Source organism: Chiroxiphia lanceolata, chromosome Z (genome assembly GCF_009829145.1).
Source record: "Chiroxiphia lanceolata isolate bChiLan1 chromosome Z, bChiLan1.pri, whole genome shotgun sequence".
In the NCBI taxonomy this organism is placed as follows: Eukaryota; Metazoa; Chordata; class Aves; order Passeriformes; family Pipridae; genus Chiroxiphia; species Chiroxiphia lanceolata.
The window spans coordinates 711,999-728,575 of NC_045671.1; the positions used below are offsets into that span (position 1 = coordinate 711,999).

The 16,577-nt window shown below is 46.0% G+C and overlaps 1 protein-coding gene across 2 annotated transcripts in view; it reads right to left on the reverse strand.

Annotated features, from left to right (window-relative positions):
- Window positions 1-16,577, reverse strand: part of ME2 (malic enzyme 2) — a 33,026-nt gene that overhangs the window by 5,413 nt on the left and 11,036 nt on the right. For both annotated transcript variants that reach the window (XM_032675716.1, XM_032675717.1), the window contains exons 3-15: window positions 11,106-11,239; window positions 9,528-9,677; window positions 8,838-8,913; window positions 7,909-8,070; window positions 7,283-7,386; window positions 6,820-6,929; window positions 6,625-6,722; window positions 5,510-5,623; window positions 5,301-5,415; window positions 4,243-4,385; window positions 1,369-1,471; window positions 810-880; window positions 282-380 (exon numbers count right to left, since the gene is read on the reverse strand). In XM_032675716.1, the coding sequence (XP_032531607.1) occupies window positions 282-380; window positions 810-880; window positions 1,369-1,471; window positions 4,243-4,385; window positions 5,301-5,415; window positions 5,510-5,623; window positions 6,625-6,722; window positions 6,820-6,929; window positions 7,283-7,386; window positions 7,909-8,070; window positions 8,838-8,913; window positions 9,528-9,677; window positions 11,106-11,239 (1,479 nt within the window). The remainder of the gene's footprint in view (window positions 1-281; window positions 381-809; window positions 881-1,368; window positions 1,472-4,242; window positions 4,386-5,300; window positions 5,416-5,509; window positions 5,624-6,624; window positions 6,723-6,819; window positions 6,930-7,282; window positions 7,387-7,908; window positions 8,071-8,837; window positions 8,914-9,527; window positions 9,678-11,105; window positions 11,240-16,577) is intronic.

A 16,577-nucleotide genomic window follows, 5' to 3' on the forward strand; every position in this document is an offset into this window, starting at 1 on the left:
CCTCACGCGGCCCGGACGGAGAAACGACAAAATCTCCCCCACAATTCCCGAGCGCCTCGGCGGGGGGACCTGAAAGCGCGGGTTCCGAAACTCAGAGGAGGATTGCTCTGGCCCACCATCAAACAAACTGACTGGTTTTTTTTACGAGCACCTCCTCCCAAAGGCACAAAGAAAGAGCTGGGCGTCTCGTGCCCAAGCACCTCGTGTCCCCGTGCAGTTCAGGAGGTTAATGTACAAACAAACCACTTCTAGTGCAGTCCACTCTTATGCTTCATACTCACCTTGACAGCAATAGAAATAGAAACTTCCCTGATATTGGACAGTGGAGGGTAAAGTCTTCCTTGTGCAAGTTCTTCATCACTCAGCTGTTCCGCCAGTGCCTGAGTTAGAAGAACAAACTTATGTGACCAACAGCATCCTAAAACACGTGGGAGAAGCAAGCTGCAGTGCTCTTATTACCAGATTACCAGTATTAACAGTGCACTTATTACTCCAGTGCCCCCAAAGCACTGGAGTAAGGCAGTCAAAACACTCAAATTCTCCATCTGAGCCCACATCAGCAAACCCTGATGGTTAAGCACTTAGCAAAATAAGATCCTGGTCCTTTGGAGGACGAGTTCCCCATAACTGTGGAAGTTACAGGAGCATGACACGCCTGCAGAACGTGTTTGGCAGTTTTTTTACCATTGTGGAGGGATAAAACCAAGAGAAATCAGACAGGAAACCAGAGTTTCATCAAGACTTGAGAAGCTGCCCAGCAAGTCACCCGCTGTCGTGTCAGACACAGCCTGCTCTGCTTCCACACTTACCTTGGCAGCCTCTAGGAAAACCTTGTCGCTAATGTGCCGGACACTGCTGAGGATCACAGCCAGAGCCACGCCTAAAACGAAATCACTGCCGTGAGGGCCACATCACTTCACAGTGTGCAGCCTGCTGATGGGAGGCTGGGAATCATCTAGAACGTTATTTCTGAAAATATTTGCACGGACGCAACTCTGAGAATTATTGACTCCAAGAATTATTAACGTAACTTCAAGAGCACATCAACACTTATTCTCTCCTCCTCCCTCCCCCCCCCCCCAAAAAAAAAAACAAACAGAAGAACCCATAATGCAGCAGCTTCCAAAGCCTTTAACAGCACTCTTTTGCTTTCTTAGAAATACTCAGCTGGGTGAGCTCACTGTGTCACATGTGGAGCTGCACATGCCTAACATCCGTCCTGAACTGCTTTTCTCTCATTTTTACAAGTCCTCAGCTTTAACAGATGGCAACATCTCCTCACGCTGCTTCCCTAGCTGTGGCAAGGCAAGAAGAAGCACAAACAGCCCCGTCTTTAAGAGATTAAAAGAAGAGGGGTTTATTTATCACCTGGGAAAATGTAAGCGTTGTTTCCTTGGCCGGGCTTGAAGGTCCTCCCGTCCTTCAGAGTCACCAGGTCAAAGGGACTGCCACTGGCAAACAAGCAACGGCCCTGTGGGACAGAGGAACACCCACGCAGTCAGGCAGCTGCTAAAGAGCAATCTGGAGGCAGGAGACAAGCACACACTTTGAGCTGAGGCAGGGGAAGCCGTTTATCTGTCTCACCACGCCTCGCTCATCAAGGCAGCAGCAACTTCGAGGAACCTCTGGGGCACAGAATGCCAAAACATCTCTGAGCACCAACTACGCCCTCCAAATAAACGACCTCTTCCTCGAGCACTAAAACCCCCTGAAGGCAAAGCATCCTGACACTGAGTAACAGGTTTAATAACATTAGCATGAAACATTTAGGGCTCCCCAGGACCACGGTGTTTGAGGACGAATTACCCGAAGAAGCCAAAGACATGGGAGCTGTGTTTAAATGTCAGGGCATACCCATGGCACTTCCTCCCTTTTTGAGAAGGGAGGAGAACATATGGATTTTTAGAGAACAGAACAGAACACACAGAGGCGTCCACAGGTGCCACCTAGTGGAAAAAAAAAATAATTAAAGAATAAAAGGTTGGTGATGGTGTAATCTTCATATCCTTGCTGACTTCCTTGTTTGGCCTAAGACGTTACACCAGCCAGGGTCAGGCTGTTCCCAAGGCCAGGACACACACGGGGTGACAGCCCTGATCCCTTAATGGCCTGACAAACTTGATTAGTTAAGTGACAAAATAAATAAAGTTGGAGATTTGCAGAGAATCACAGAATAGTTTGGGTTGGAAGGGGCCTCTGGAGACCATGTTGTCCATTCTCTAGGTAGTTGTCCATTTTCCTGAAGGGAAAAGTATATTTTGAAGGACAAACTGGGTACAAACTCAGTACATTTCAGAGAACTAGAAAGAACTATGAAAACAAACAGCAGAAGCGGAGAAAAGGTTAAAGAGACAGAAACATTACCAATTTTATTAATAAGGACTGGAACCAAATCACACCCGTTCACTTGCTGACCAGTAACATTTAATTGTCCAAATAACCCATTTCTGTAAAATCTGCAAGCAAAAATTAGGGTGATTCCCCCTCTAGCCGTGCTGCTGGCCTCCTCCAGCCAGAGATGCCAGTAGTTTCTACATTTATTCATGCCAGACAAAGTCTTGGCTGCATAACTAACTCTTGTTTACTTGCTGTCCGAGATACTGGAATTTAGTTTCATGTACTGCAACACTGCCCAACTCACTATTCTGACTAATGCAGCATATCTGAGAGAGATTAAACCATCTTAATTTAAAATTTTGTCCAGGGGAGGGAATGGGGAACGGAGCTAGGGAAGGGTCTGGAGCAGCAGGAGGGGCTGAGGGAACTGGGGGAGCTCAGCCTGGAGAAAAGGAGGCTCAGGGGGGACCTTCTGGATCTGATGGATCCAGGGAGGAACTGGGCTCTGCTGCCAGGGAACGAGGCACAGGAGGAGAGGAAACGGCCTCAAGTTGTGCCAGAGGAGGTTCAGATTGGATATTGGGGAAAATTCCTTCCTGGAAAGGGCTGTCCAGCCCTGGCACAGCTGCCCAGGGCAGTGGTGGAGTCCCCATCCCTGGAGGGAGTTAAAAGCCCTGTGAATGTGGCACCTGGGGACATGGGTTAGTGGTGGCCTTGGCAGTGCTGGGGAAAGGTTGGACCCCGTGGTATTGGAGCTCTTTTCCAACCTGAAAATTCTGTGATTCTACTGTTGGAAGATCCAGATTTTGTCCAGAGGCTGTTATTCCAGAGCTCACTCTTGACTTGCAAATCTCTGTAGCAGGAGTTCCCTCTGAACTGACATGGAAGAGAATCTGGGTGTCAAATGGAGACGTGGGAATTCTGCCCTTCCCACTGTGACACTGACACTGCTGGGGCTGTAATGCTGGAAACTGAGCCACACTAACAAGGCAAGAAGGAAGGAGTCTACAGTCCTGCATCAAGACACAAGGAAAGAGCTCCACCCACCGATTTTCACACATGAGTCGCTTGATTTGGGATTGCATTTACAAAAAAAAAAAAAAAAAAAAGGGAAAAAAAAGAAGTTCTTTTCAAGAGCCTCAGCCCTGAAGTCTGCAGGCAGGCCCTGTGGCCTGAGGAGGGATCACAGCCAGCTGCAGCCTGCAGTGTAAAGGAAAGGCACCACCAGCCAGTTCAAAGCCTTACAGCCAGTGCTCTGTCTGCCCCATGCTCCCATGCCCCCACCTCCTTCCCCTCGGGCTCCCTTCAGAGATGAGTAGTTTTACACAAAAGCTGTGCAGAAGGATAGAAGACCTTCCTCTTTAAAGGCAAACCCAAGGTCTGGATGTGCTGTTAAGATAACAACACAGTTACTTAGAAAAAAACCAGCCCAAAACCTCAACCTCCAAGCCCCCCAGGTGCAGTGGCTTTGAGGTAGAGGTGCAGAACGAGGTGTGTTTGTGCTTGGCTGGCTCACCTCGACGTGTGGTGGTGCCAGTGCACAAGGCACAGATGCTGTGAGAGGGGACAGAGGCCACCACCTGCCCCGGGGGTCACTGTGAATGGCACAAGTTCTGACCTGTATGACTGAACTCCTGGGCTGATGCAAGGGCACCACCCGCTTTAAGGACTCTACTCAGCCATTACAGTACCTGCTGGTCACTCTCTTAAAAGGCAGTAAAAAGATTTAGGCTATTTCAAGCCTTGCAAAATATCTGAAGGATCAGGGCCTCTTTTCAAACCACCTCCGTTTACTTTCGCCAGGAGGCGAAGGAAGATCTGTGTTCCTACACCACCAAGTCCAAGCACTAATGAACCAACCCGCCTCCTGGCTGTGAGCAAACAGTGCTATCAGCCACCACACACCTCTGTTAACGTGTATGCCTCCTCTGCCGTGCACTCAGCCTTCACCGTGGGGTTGCTCAGCGCGAATATGATGGGTCGCTCGTTGATGGCAGCCATGGCTTTGATCACCTCGTGGGAGAAGAGCCTCCCAGCCCCCGCCACTCCTGCAGAAGCACACAAAAACAGGATCAAGTAGCTCAGGGCAGGCGACACAGCGGCTGTAGGTGAAGCTCATGTCACCCCTGGGGTCTCCCACGCAGGGCAAAGCTCCTCCAGCAGCTGGAGGTGGGACACAGGCACTGCCAGGGGGGCTGCCTGGGTTTTCACAGGAGCACCTAATTAATGTGTTCCAAAAGCCTGTTTTACATGATCTTTTGTCCTGGATAATCAAGTGGGAATTACAGGTTCTCCACGGGTGATTCATCCTGGCTGGGTGTTAAAAATGCACACCTGACACTGGTGTTTCTGGCCACACCCAAACCCAGGGGTACAAACACGCTAAAACGGTGTTATGTTTGTACAGTGGCTACAAGCTTCAGGGTAGCTAACTCAGCTAAAAAAACCCCACCTTTTCTTTTCCAAGTAAACCTTGTGCAAAGGCAATTGCAGACATACCGGGAAACACCCGTAATCTCATCTGTTTCCTGCAGGCAGGCTAAATAAATACCTACAGGTGCCAGTGACCTGACAGGCACTGGTGATCTGCAGCAAGGAACTGCTCCTTCAAGCCTTTCTGCTGGCAGAGTCTGACCAGAGAAGCTGACTGGCGGAAGGAAGGTCAGAAAAAAAAAAACCAACCCAAAACGACTCAAGTTAGGGGACTCCTGCAAAGCAGAAAGCACGGTGTTTGTGGCTGCTCTCTGTTACCAAGGTGCAGGAGGAGCACTCACTCTCCACCGCACTGAGAGAGAGAACCTGCAGCTCGGTATATTTCCAAGCAGAAAATCGACCTCACATTTTCATCTCATTTGCACCAGCAGAAACGCAGATCGCTGCCTCCAGCCTCCCCGGAGCCGCATTAGCAATTTAAAGGGCAGCAAACGACCTAAAATTACAGAAACAACAGTAACCTCACTTACCGATGATGGCTGAAGGCCGAAGGACATTCACCGCCTCTACAAACGTCTTTGGTATCTGCTCTGGGGCCCGGTGTGTAAACGGTTCTTGGTTGGAATCCACCTTTTGTTCTCGGCCCTTTAGGTGAAACATTGGTTATTTTTGTGAGAAGGACACAGGGAGACCACCGGCCACCTGTACCGTGGTATTTCAAGGCACAGCACACCCCTACCTGGACCAGCAAACCGTGTTTGTCAAACATCCATATTCTCCCGTAGGCTTCCTCGGCAGAAACACCACTTTCCACCATAGCCATAACAATGAGGTTTGCAATTCCCAGGGCAGCCTTGTGGATATAAAAGGACTTCGATTTTTAACAAGTCACAAGAGAGGTCTGTCATTGCAAACACGCCACCCTGTTCAAGATCCCCACAAGAATCCTTCAGCTCTGAGATACAGTGAATGCTTGCCAAAATGGGGGGCAGACTCCTGGGACAACAGTGACACATCTTCAAGCAAAAAAGCAGAGGGGCAGCTTTCCTGCTGTGCTCCTGTGGCTCAGGAGCCACAATAAAGCAGCCCAGCCAGGCAGCAAGAACGAGTCAGTGCTGCAGCCCTCCTGTCAAGAAACCACAGAGTAGTGCTCTGTGCCCAGCTCCAAAAACTCCAGACTTCCCTCTGTTCCTGCTGCCCGAGACAAAGGCCTTGCAGAGGGCAGAAAGGAGATGCTGAGGGCTGAGGGAAGAAAATGCTGGCTGGCACTGCTTCCCCCTGCGTCCCTTCTCTTGGCCTGCTGCACATGCTGCTGGGTCTGGCAGGAGAAATAAGGTAGAGCTCAGTGCAACACTGGCCAATTACTGCAATCAGGGCCTTCAGCTAATTAAGTTATTTTGTCAGCACCACAGAAGCAATTGTGCCGATGTACCAAGAAGGACAGCCAGTGCTTCTCCTGACAGTGCTGCACCAGTGACTGGTGCCTGCTGCAAACACGCACTGACTTCACCTGCTGAGAAAAGCACTGTGTACTTCTCTCCTATGCTATTAAAACTAACAAGATCTTCTCAGTAACTCATAACTTTATAGTAATTTTCCCTCTGACTACACACAAGACCCCGACACTTTTTTCAAGTCCACGCAGGAAAACAAAAAACTTGAGTCCTTGCAAAAGCTAAAACACCTTTCACACAGTCCTGTTTTAAGGTTGTCCCTTCTGCTAATGTATTTCACCTGCCCTCATATAAAAAGCCCTGCGATGAAATTCGGAGGATGCAAACCCTCCACGAGTCCTACGGAATGAGAAAACACAGCTAAATCTGTGGCTGCTCCAGAGCCCCCAGCAGAACTCACCTCTCCTGCCCCAAGGAACAGCACCTTCTGCTCTGTAAGTGGTCTACCAGTGGCCTTCTGTGCTGCCAGCAGTCCTGCCAAGGCCACTGAAGCTGTCCCTGTAGAAGCAGTACCAATCTAAGGTGAGCTGAGCAGATCTACGTGGTTTTAGGCAAAGACTTGTGCGCGTGCAATTAAGGAACACAAAGGGTATACCTTGGATATCGTCATTGAAGGTACAGTATTTCTCTCTGTATTTTCTTAAGAAACGGAAAGCGTTGTGGTTTCCAAAGTCTTCAAACTGGATAAGCGTGTTCTGGCCATACCTACAGAACACGGCAAATATTCTTATCTTATCTTATTCTTAGCACTGGACACAGAAAGAAGGACAACCCATTTAAAACAAATCCTTCACCTAATCAATTATCTCTGGAAACAGGATGCCCTCAGGCCTTCCACTTCTACAAACAGTCCTGTTTCAGTTCTGTGCCTGTTTAACAAATAACTACAAGCAGCGTGTTCTAGGTCACAGAGAAAAATCACTGCAAGGCCAGAAAGACAGCCTTGTGTTCTCTCTTGTTCCTCTCCTTATTCCTTAAGTGACTGCTTCAAGGACAGTGTGTCTTTCTGTGCCAGCAGTTCTGGCCACACTTCCTGTGCAGAAAACTGATTGTCCTACCTGTCTGTAATGGCCTCCATAAATTCATCAATCAGGTCATCGTAGACCTGCGAGCGATCCCTCTTCTGGTACAGGCCCATGTAAAACGGGTCTTTTAAGAGCGTCTGGAAAAAATAAAAAAAAAAGGAACAAATCAAAGAGAGCAGCAGGATGAGTCACTTCCTCGGCACAGGGCTCTGCAGAGTTCACAGGGGCACGTTTCACACCGAAGGCGCCGCATTTATACAGCCCCTGCCAACCTCCCGTGATTTCAGCTCGGTGATGGATGCTCTTAAAATGGAACAAATCAATACTTCAAGTGAACAGTGAAGTGCTCTAATAAATCTGACTCGCATTTCCAGCTTCTCAAAGCCCAGGTCAAAGCTGACTGCCTATTTCACAGGCCTATTTCCAGCACTCCAGTCGCTTCCAAATGCACCGTTTCGGGGGCAAATTAACCGGCACTTTTCAGTCACTGATACATAACTGTGGAGTGAATTCCAGATCACTTACCCTTTATGTGAAATATTTGGCTTTGTCTTAAACAGAAGGGCTCAAATAAAAATATCCTCTTGCAGTACTGAACACTCTTAAATGAACACCTCTCACGGGGATAACTCAGGGCAGGCAAAGTTCAGTCAACTCACTGTGTTATCAGTTCCAACGTCGATGCACACAGGCAAGCATTTGTCTGGATGTATTCCTGCACAGGCTGTATACAAACACAGTTTTCCTACTGGAATTCCCATCCCATACACTCCTAGGTCTCCCAGACCCAATATTCTTTCTCCGTCAGTGACGACAACAGCCTGGGGACAGGAAAAAAAAAAAACAAACCACACACACAAAAAAAAGCAGGTGAAATTATACATCATCACTGAAATTTGTAAGGATTAAATCAACACCAGTTGTGTTTTTTTCCAGGTAAAAACTCAGCTGTGTGTGCACAGTCAAACAAAGAACAGACTACAAGGAATATTTTACTTAAAGCAATGACTTGATTTACTTAAGGCTCAATGTTAGAATCTGCTGTGCTCCTTTTTCTTTGCTGGCATCCACTGCTCAAATCCCTGTGGGAGGACCCAGGCAAGGATTACAGCCTTGTGGAACTGCAGGCTGCAGCCTGGGTTTAGGATTTCCACTTGTAAATCCAGGCACCAATTAAGTTTGTAGAGTATAAGGTGAAGCTCACCTCGCCCTGTGGTTCCCGACCCAGCTGGGTGATACAGAATTTAATGGCAAAATCTGGGCCTCATCTTGAGGACAGGATCACCCTTCCTACCGCTGAGTGACACAGTAAGTAAGACCCAGAGGTGCATTCCCCAACTTTACGAAGCAAAATAAAAAATCTGGCGAGTCTAGTTCTCATCATCCCTGTCTCCTCAAACCAAAAAACCTCACATTTAGAGTAAAACACTGCTTTTCAAAGACATGCGTTGTCTTCATGAGCTGCATTTTGCCATCAACGCCAAAGAGCCAATGATGCATTATTTAACGTTTGCATTTCCATCAAATACTAATAAATCTTGAAAAAAAAACTAAAATGAGGTGAAATAACAGCTAGAAATAAAATTACCTTAACGTCGTTCTCTGGCCAGTTGTTCACAATTGACCTTATGTGGCCTCTGTCTGAGATAGAAATAAATAATCCCCTGGAAGAAAAAAAAAAAAAAGAAAAAAAAAAAGCAAGCAGAAATATTTTACGTGTGAAAATGAGAAATTTCGCCTCGCTCTGTAAAACTCAGGCGTCAAACAGGGCAATTTCCTTAAAATCAAAAGCGTTATGGTCACTGGCACAAATCATCCAAAGGACAAAACCACAAAAGTCTGCTTGGCTGCTTTGAAACTCTTAAGGTAAGAACACTTTTCGTGATGCTACCTGGATTTTACACTGCTACAGACATTCACCCACGAGTTTCTTACTGCCTCTATCCCAGCAGCAGTGAAGGATCAGCCCTTCCTCCACACAGCACTAAAGCCCTGGAGCAACAGGGCTCCAGAAGCACACTCAGAACTGCAGAGAGAGTACCATGGAAATGAGCTGGAATGACCAGCCAGCCTGAGCTGGTTTCCCCAGCACAGAGCTAGTAACACGAATATTTGTTTTGCAGCCACTGCTGAACCCAAACCAGATCCCAGCCAAGTGTACTTACTGTGTCAGAACAACTGAAAGCTGACTCCTGGCAGCACAGCAGGCATATGATAGTAAAATTGTAATAAAAGCAGCAGCAATAAACACATATGCACATATATACATAGTTCTTACTTTGGCCTCCTGAAGATGTGTCCGTACTGGGAGCAGGCAAGGCCTACTGTTGGTGTGTACACAATTGGCATCAGCCGTTCAATATCGTCCTGTAACACCCTATAGAACAGTTTTTCATTTCTCTCCTGGATGCCCATTATATAGATGTACCTGTAATTAACCAAAACAACGAAAAACACCACTCACTGTTCCGTATTCGGGCTCGTTTAAAACTATGTGAAGAAAAGTGAAAGCAAAAAAAAAAAAACAACAACACTTTCTTCGTAAAATTCCTGCTCCTACTCAAGTCAGACTGAGAGCACTGAAGGAAAGCTGGAAAAAAAAAGAGAGCAGCAGTCCTAAAATGCTGAAATAAAAATACTGGGTGTGAGGTACCACACGGGCTAAAAAGTTAAAGCACAAACACACAAGAGTGTGGCAAAAGGTAACCCGTGGATTTATTGCAGGATGCAGCTGGGAGTCTGATTACTGCTGTAACCAAAATTACCAGTGAAAGAATTTTTCACCCAGAAAACGTTTAAGGTCCTGACAGTAAGGTCTTGCTAAGGCCAACACACACCTGAAACAGTTCAACTCCTGACAGCGAGTTCATTTTGAAGGACGTACCTTAGGCGCGTAAACTAAACCCGAATTTTTGCAAATTTACACGCCAGTTCACCGTGTATCGATTTATGTTCAGCCCTGCTGACCCAACAACACAAAGATAATGACTTAGCAATTCGTCCTAGGCCACAGCCACTGGGCACCTGGCCAACACAGAGGACATGACATGTTTCAGATCAGCAAGTGACATGATGCGGATTTAAGAGTCATCTTTCAGTTTTCATGAGCACAAAAGAGCTTTGATGTGGTCCAGTGAGCCTCAGACCACTCCAGCTCTCCTCTCCCCTTCAGCAGACTGTGCGTTTTTACATGCAGATAGACAGGATGCTGAAAATGTGCCCTTCTGAAAACGAAACAAACCAAAATCCTTCGCATTTTGCTCACCAAACCAGTGGGTAAAACAACAAAAGGCCGATACGGAAAAAATACAAGTGGGTGAGACTCAAAATTCTAAGCTCGTAATTCCCCTCCGGCAGGAGCTACTGAACATGTAAAACGCAGGTTTTCGTGCCTCAAACCCTCAATTTACCTTCATTATCCATATTTCTCTAGCATGTGTCAGCTCCCCCTTCCTCTCCCCCCCCCCAAGAGTTCTGTGCTCTGACAACCTGCCACCTAATCTTACACATTACAGAAATACACACTGCAGGTTGCAGGAGGGTTCTGCAGCTCTGTCAATAATAATTTGCACACGTTCCTTTCTGTTATCTCACGACCGCAGAATACTGGGGGGAAAAAAGAAAAGCTCTCCAGCCTCATCCAGCCACACGGTAAAAGCAGCTTCCTGTGCTAAAGCGAAAATAAACACCCCACCAACCAAAAAACCCAGTGGGGGCACTGGAAAACTTTGGTTATCCCCACACAGTGTTTTCATGTTTCCAAGTTATTTCCATTTACAGCTTCCGTTTTATTCCCATTAATGTTTATTTCCCATTAACAGAGACAAGACAGAACGAGGCCAGAGGAGCTGCTTACTTCTCCAAGGGGTCTGTCATTTTTGCCAAATTCTTGTGGAACCGTAAGGCTTGGATGTCCTGGGTCTCTATTTTAGGAGGTAGAAGTCCTTGCAGCCCAAGCATTTGCCGCTCGTGTAACGTAAAGGCCATTCCCTGAAAAGGAGAGGTGAGAAATAATTAGCAGCTCTTCCTCTGGCATTTCTGGGAGTACTCTTATTCCTGACTATCCACGGTGGCTTTTTTCCTCTCCTGGCAGACACAGATTTTTATCTTAATTGCTCCATTTGCTGCTTTCTTGTACGTACTTTCACTAACACAGGTAAGATCCCAAAGTTACTGAGTTGCCCTAATGCTCCTATTAAGGACACAGTTCAACCCAAATCCTTCGTTTTTGCTTAGGGGTAGAACTAATCTACTTGTCTACTACCAGAAAGCCTCGCTTGTGGCAAATTAAGCTTCGGAAGAGCTAAACTGCAAAAAATTTCCCGTTCTCTGTTTTGGGGTGGACGAAGAGTTTTAACTCATTGTTATTTAAATACTTAATTTGAATTATTTAATGATAGCATTCAATAAAACAGGGTTTTTTTTAGTTAGCACACACAGCAGGCTGCAGGGAGGTACTTGCTGGTAGAGACTGACAGGCACCTCCACGGAGCAGTGAACTCCTGGCTGTAACTTTGGAAAATATTCACTGGTCCAAGCGAGGATTCACAGTCAGCCTTGTCCCAGACTGCTGACCCCACTTCCCACAACTGCTGGCCCCACTTTTAAGTTTGCAAACGACAAGCTCTTCCTTATTTCAGGTTGTCCAAGTGGGTCAAGCTCAGCGAAGGATCAAATCAATATCTGCGACCGTGGGGGAGCTGAAAACCCAGGGAAGCCTCTGCTGTGCCAAGGCTGTGCATCAACCTGTGAGGAAAAGGGGAATCTGAAAGGGAAGGGCTTGCTGATTGCAGTGCTCTGGGAGAGACGGAAAGGAGATCTGCTCCCAGACAACATTTCCTTTGTTTACTGAAAAGCAGACAGATTAAAAAACACGGGGCGCATTTTCCAGGGCGCATTTTCCCCACGCTGGAAGCAGACTCTTACTGCCAAAAAAAAAACCAAAGCAACCCCAAAACACCTAAAAAAAGCTTTCTAAGGTTTGTTTTATGCCTTGTAATTACATTCCAAGTGCCTCTTGCAATCAGTGAAGTCACAGAGAATAACCTGAGTTGGAAGGGATCCCCAAAGACCATCGAGGTCCAACTCCTGAAGGCACAGGAAAAAAACCAGTATTTTCCCACTTGATGATAAAAGACATAAATTCAGGTTAGAATATAAATATTTTCACCTCTGCTTATTTGTGAACACACTTTCACAGGCATTTGCAGAAAGCATGGCCATTAATGAAAAGTCTCTAATTCAGAATATATTCTTAGTGTAATTAATCACACTTGAGTGGTTTCTAACCAATACAATACTCTTTGGGGAAAAAAATCCCATCATTAAAATAATAACTGTTTTTACATAATTATCCCCTCTGCTTACTTAAGCCATATTAAATATCAGTTGTTTTGACTGCACTGATTTAAGCAGTCCACCTGCTTTTCTGTACTAATTCCATACTATGACCTGAAGTAACAAAATTCTTGAAGAGCTAGAAAGCAAGGGGGAAAAAAAAAAAAAAGAACAACCCCCCAAAACTTCCATGTTTTGCAAAAAGCACTTGCAATCACTTCCTTGTAGGAAACAATCTTAAGTTTTTAACCCTAAAACAAATTTGGGGTTTTTTTTTGCACTTATCTGTATTTCTGCCGACCTTCCAGGTAATAGATTTGACACTAAATACTGAACTCAATTTGTCCTTTTTTCTACTGGGTCAGTATCCTTTTTCTGCCAGTAGTTACAAATAATTTGCAAACCATTGTTTTCTTCCACTACTAAGTATAAATAAATTTCAGGTGATGGTTCACTCCTGAACTTTTTCCTCTTTCTGCCGGTTTGTTGGTTTTTTGTGGTTTGTTGTTTTTTTTTTTTTTTTTGGCTGGGTGTACCAGTCACTTCGACCACTTCAGTGATATTTATTTCAGAAAACTGGCTTGAATAATCCAGCATTTCCAGCTGAGAACACGACCAAGTAAACAGCACTGACATGAGAAAAAAAACCAGCTGAGAACACGACCAAGTAAACAGCACTGGCATGAGAAAAAAACCCACAAACTGAATGCCACTTTTTTTTTTTTAATATATATTGCAAAGGATCTTCTTTAGTTTCACTTCTGCATATATTGCGAGAAATATTGATTCTGTGAACATAAATGCACCTTCCCCTTTTCTTTATATACCCCCTAATTTGTTGCCAGCAGCAGCTGATGTCTTTTTAAAACCACCCTTTCCCCACACAGAACAGCAACCCACCTTTAATCAGTTCACTGACATTTGGTTCCTGGGTTGTCAGTGCATCTGGAGTTACAGTAACATTAAGCAGGGCGAATTTTCAGGTGGTAATAAGTACTTCCAGCTGTTTATTTACACGGCAGTTACACCTCACCACATTTAAAAGATGCTTTAACTTCTGCCCAGACCTAACTCAGGAATCGGAATGACATCAGCCTCCACGGAAAGATTTAATCCTCGTTCCAAGTGGAACAGAACATCTGTCTGGAGCAACAGCACTCGGGGTGTCCCATTCCATTCCTTCCAGCACTTGCTGTGTTCCATTCATCACCTTTATCCGTGACCATCAGCTGCCTCCTGCTTCGGATTTGGGATTGCGGCTTGTTCCCCACACGGCTCCTCAAAGGAGGGAGAATTTCCTTGAACCAGCGTGCCCGGGGAGCTGCAGAATTACACATTTCCTATGCTTTTGCCTCCTTCTGTAAGCCTCAGCAAGCCTGGCAGAACCACCCTCAGCGAATCAGGAGGCCCTCAGCAATTTGCAGCGGTGGGACTGATGTCCTCAAAGGCCTTGAAGACCCCAGCGCCTACTTAAGGGCCAAATTTCCTCCAGTTTTCCCTGGGATTACACACCTGAATACTGTGATGGTTTGGATTTAAGCCACAGGGTCACTTTTTGTCTTCCACCGACCCCACAGTGCTGGGTGTCCTTCCCCCGAGTGCCGTGTGCCAACTTTCACTTAGTCTCCTTAATCCTCTTTACAGCTCAGAACAAACAGGAGTCCTTTCTAAGACAGCACAGACAAAGTGAGGAGGGCATCCAGGAGGAAACCCAGCACACTTCAAAGCCCACGGATGGGCTAATTATCACACACGGACAAAACTTCATCGCCAACAAAACCGACTGTTCTGCCGCGGGAGAGGAAAAAGTGAGTGAAGTGACAACCTGGCAGGGTTTTACTCTCTGGCACTGGGCACCTCATAGCAACTGGGCTCTATCACACAAAGCCAGCGCTGCTATAAATACCAGCACACACGAATTCTAGCTGCCTGCTTTGCGTGAAGGTAAACAGGAGACCCGAAACCTTTAGGCGCGATTTTTATAGCACCACCGAGGAAGTTATTCTGAGAGGTTTCTAAGTTGAGAAGCACCAGGGGCGGTAATTTTTTCCCCACCTGCGGGATCTTGCAGGCACCTATAGGGGGAGGGGATAACTCTCACAGGTGACAAAAATCCCATTAGAGGCCCCTGAAAAAGGGTTTTTAAGTAAAGAATGTAACCAGAAACGCTACTGCTCGGAAAACTGAGTCAGCCTAATTCACAGGGAAGGTTTAACAAACGGTTTCCATGTAACTCCGGATCATTCTTAGAACTTACTCAGCAGTGAGTCACAGCCTGTGAAGCAGCATCATGAACATTTTGAAAATAAAGCATATTTTACTTCGGACTGTGGGCTGCTTCTCTTGACTTTGCTCCCTTTTCCTAAATCACAAAGTTCATTATTGCACAAGATGCCTCCACTGATAATTAATAAAGCTCATTCATAAGAATCAAAGGTGTCCCTGTTATCTCGACCACAGATTCAAAGTTTCTCTGCGTTCGTGAGGGCAGGGTCAGAACACGGAAATCTCATCTGATTTCCTTCCCCCCTCACTTTTTTTAAACCCCATTTTATGTCTTTATTCTCCCAGGAACAGCACAGCGTGTGTGCTGCAGGGTGTGGCTGACGCAGCAGCACAGCAGTTTGCTCCCTGCTGAACTGTGAAACAACCCGGACCCTCATCAGGGTATTCACCCTTTGAACAACCTCCATCTCTTCTGCACCTCCTCTGCACGTGTGAAAACAGATGTAAATCACTCTGGCTGCTGAACCACTCCCGGCTAACCCACAGCTGCCTCATTTCCTAGCCATGTGCCTCAGGGAAAAAAATGGGATTGGAAAAGGGAAATGTGGGATTGGAAAATGGAAAACTGGGATTTTCTCCCTCCAATCCCAATTTTTTCCCCTCCAATCCCACTTTTTTCCCCATTTTTTCCCTCCAATCCCGTTTTTCCCTTCCAATCCCACCTTTTCCACCTAAATTCCCAATTTTTCCCACCAAATTCCCACTCTTTTTTCCCTCCAATCCCAATTTTTTTCCCCCTCGAATTCCAATTTTTTCCCTTTTCCAATCCACTTTTCCACAATGTGGCAAATTGGGATTGGAGGGGGAAAGTGGGATTGGAGGGGAAAAAGTGGGGAAAAAAAGTGGGATTGGGATTGGGGAAACTGAGATTGGAGGGGAAAAAGTGGGATTGGAAAAGGAAAAAGTGGGAATTCAGGGGCAAAAAAATTGGGATTGGAGGGGAAAAAAGCTGGATTGGAGGTGAAAAAAAATTGGGATTGGAAAGGAAAAAATCGGGATTTTCTCCCTCCAATCCCAATTTTTTCCCCTCCAATCCCACTTTTTTTTTCCCATTTTTTCCTCTCCAATTCCACCTTTTTTTCCCCATTTTTTCCCCTCCAATCCCATTTTTCCCTTCCAATCCCACCTTTTCCACCTAAATTCCCAATATTTCCCACCAAATTCCTACTCTTTTTTCCCTCCAATCCCAATTTTTTTCCCCTCGAATTCCAATTTTTTCCCTTTTCCAATCCACTTTTCCACAATGTGGCAAATTGGGATTGGAGGGGGAAAGTGGGATTGGAGGGGAAAAAGTGGGGGAAAAAAGTGGGATTGGGATTGGGAAAAGTGAGATTGGAGGGGAAAAAGTGGGATTGGAAAAGGAAAAAGTGGGAATTCAGGGGGAAAAAATTGGGATTGGAGGGGAAAAAAGCTGGATTGGAGGAGAAAAAAATTGGGATTGGAAAGGAAAAAATTGGGATTTTCTCCCTCCAATCCCAATTTTTTCCCCTCCAATCCCACTTTTTTTTCCCATTTTTTCCCCTCCAATCCCGTTTTTCCCTTCCAATCCCACTTTTTCCACCTAAATTCCCAATTTTTCCCACCAAATTCCTACTCTTTTTTCCCTCCAATCCCAATTTTTTCCCCCTCGAATTCCAATTTTTTCCCTTTTCCAATCCACTTTTCCACAATGTGGCAAATTGGGATTGGAGGGGGAAAGTGGGAT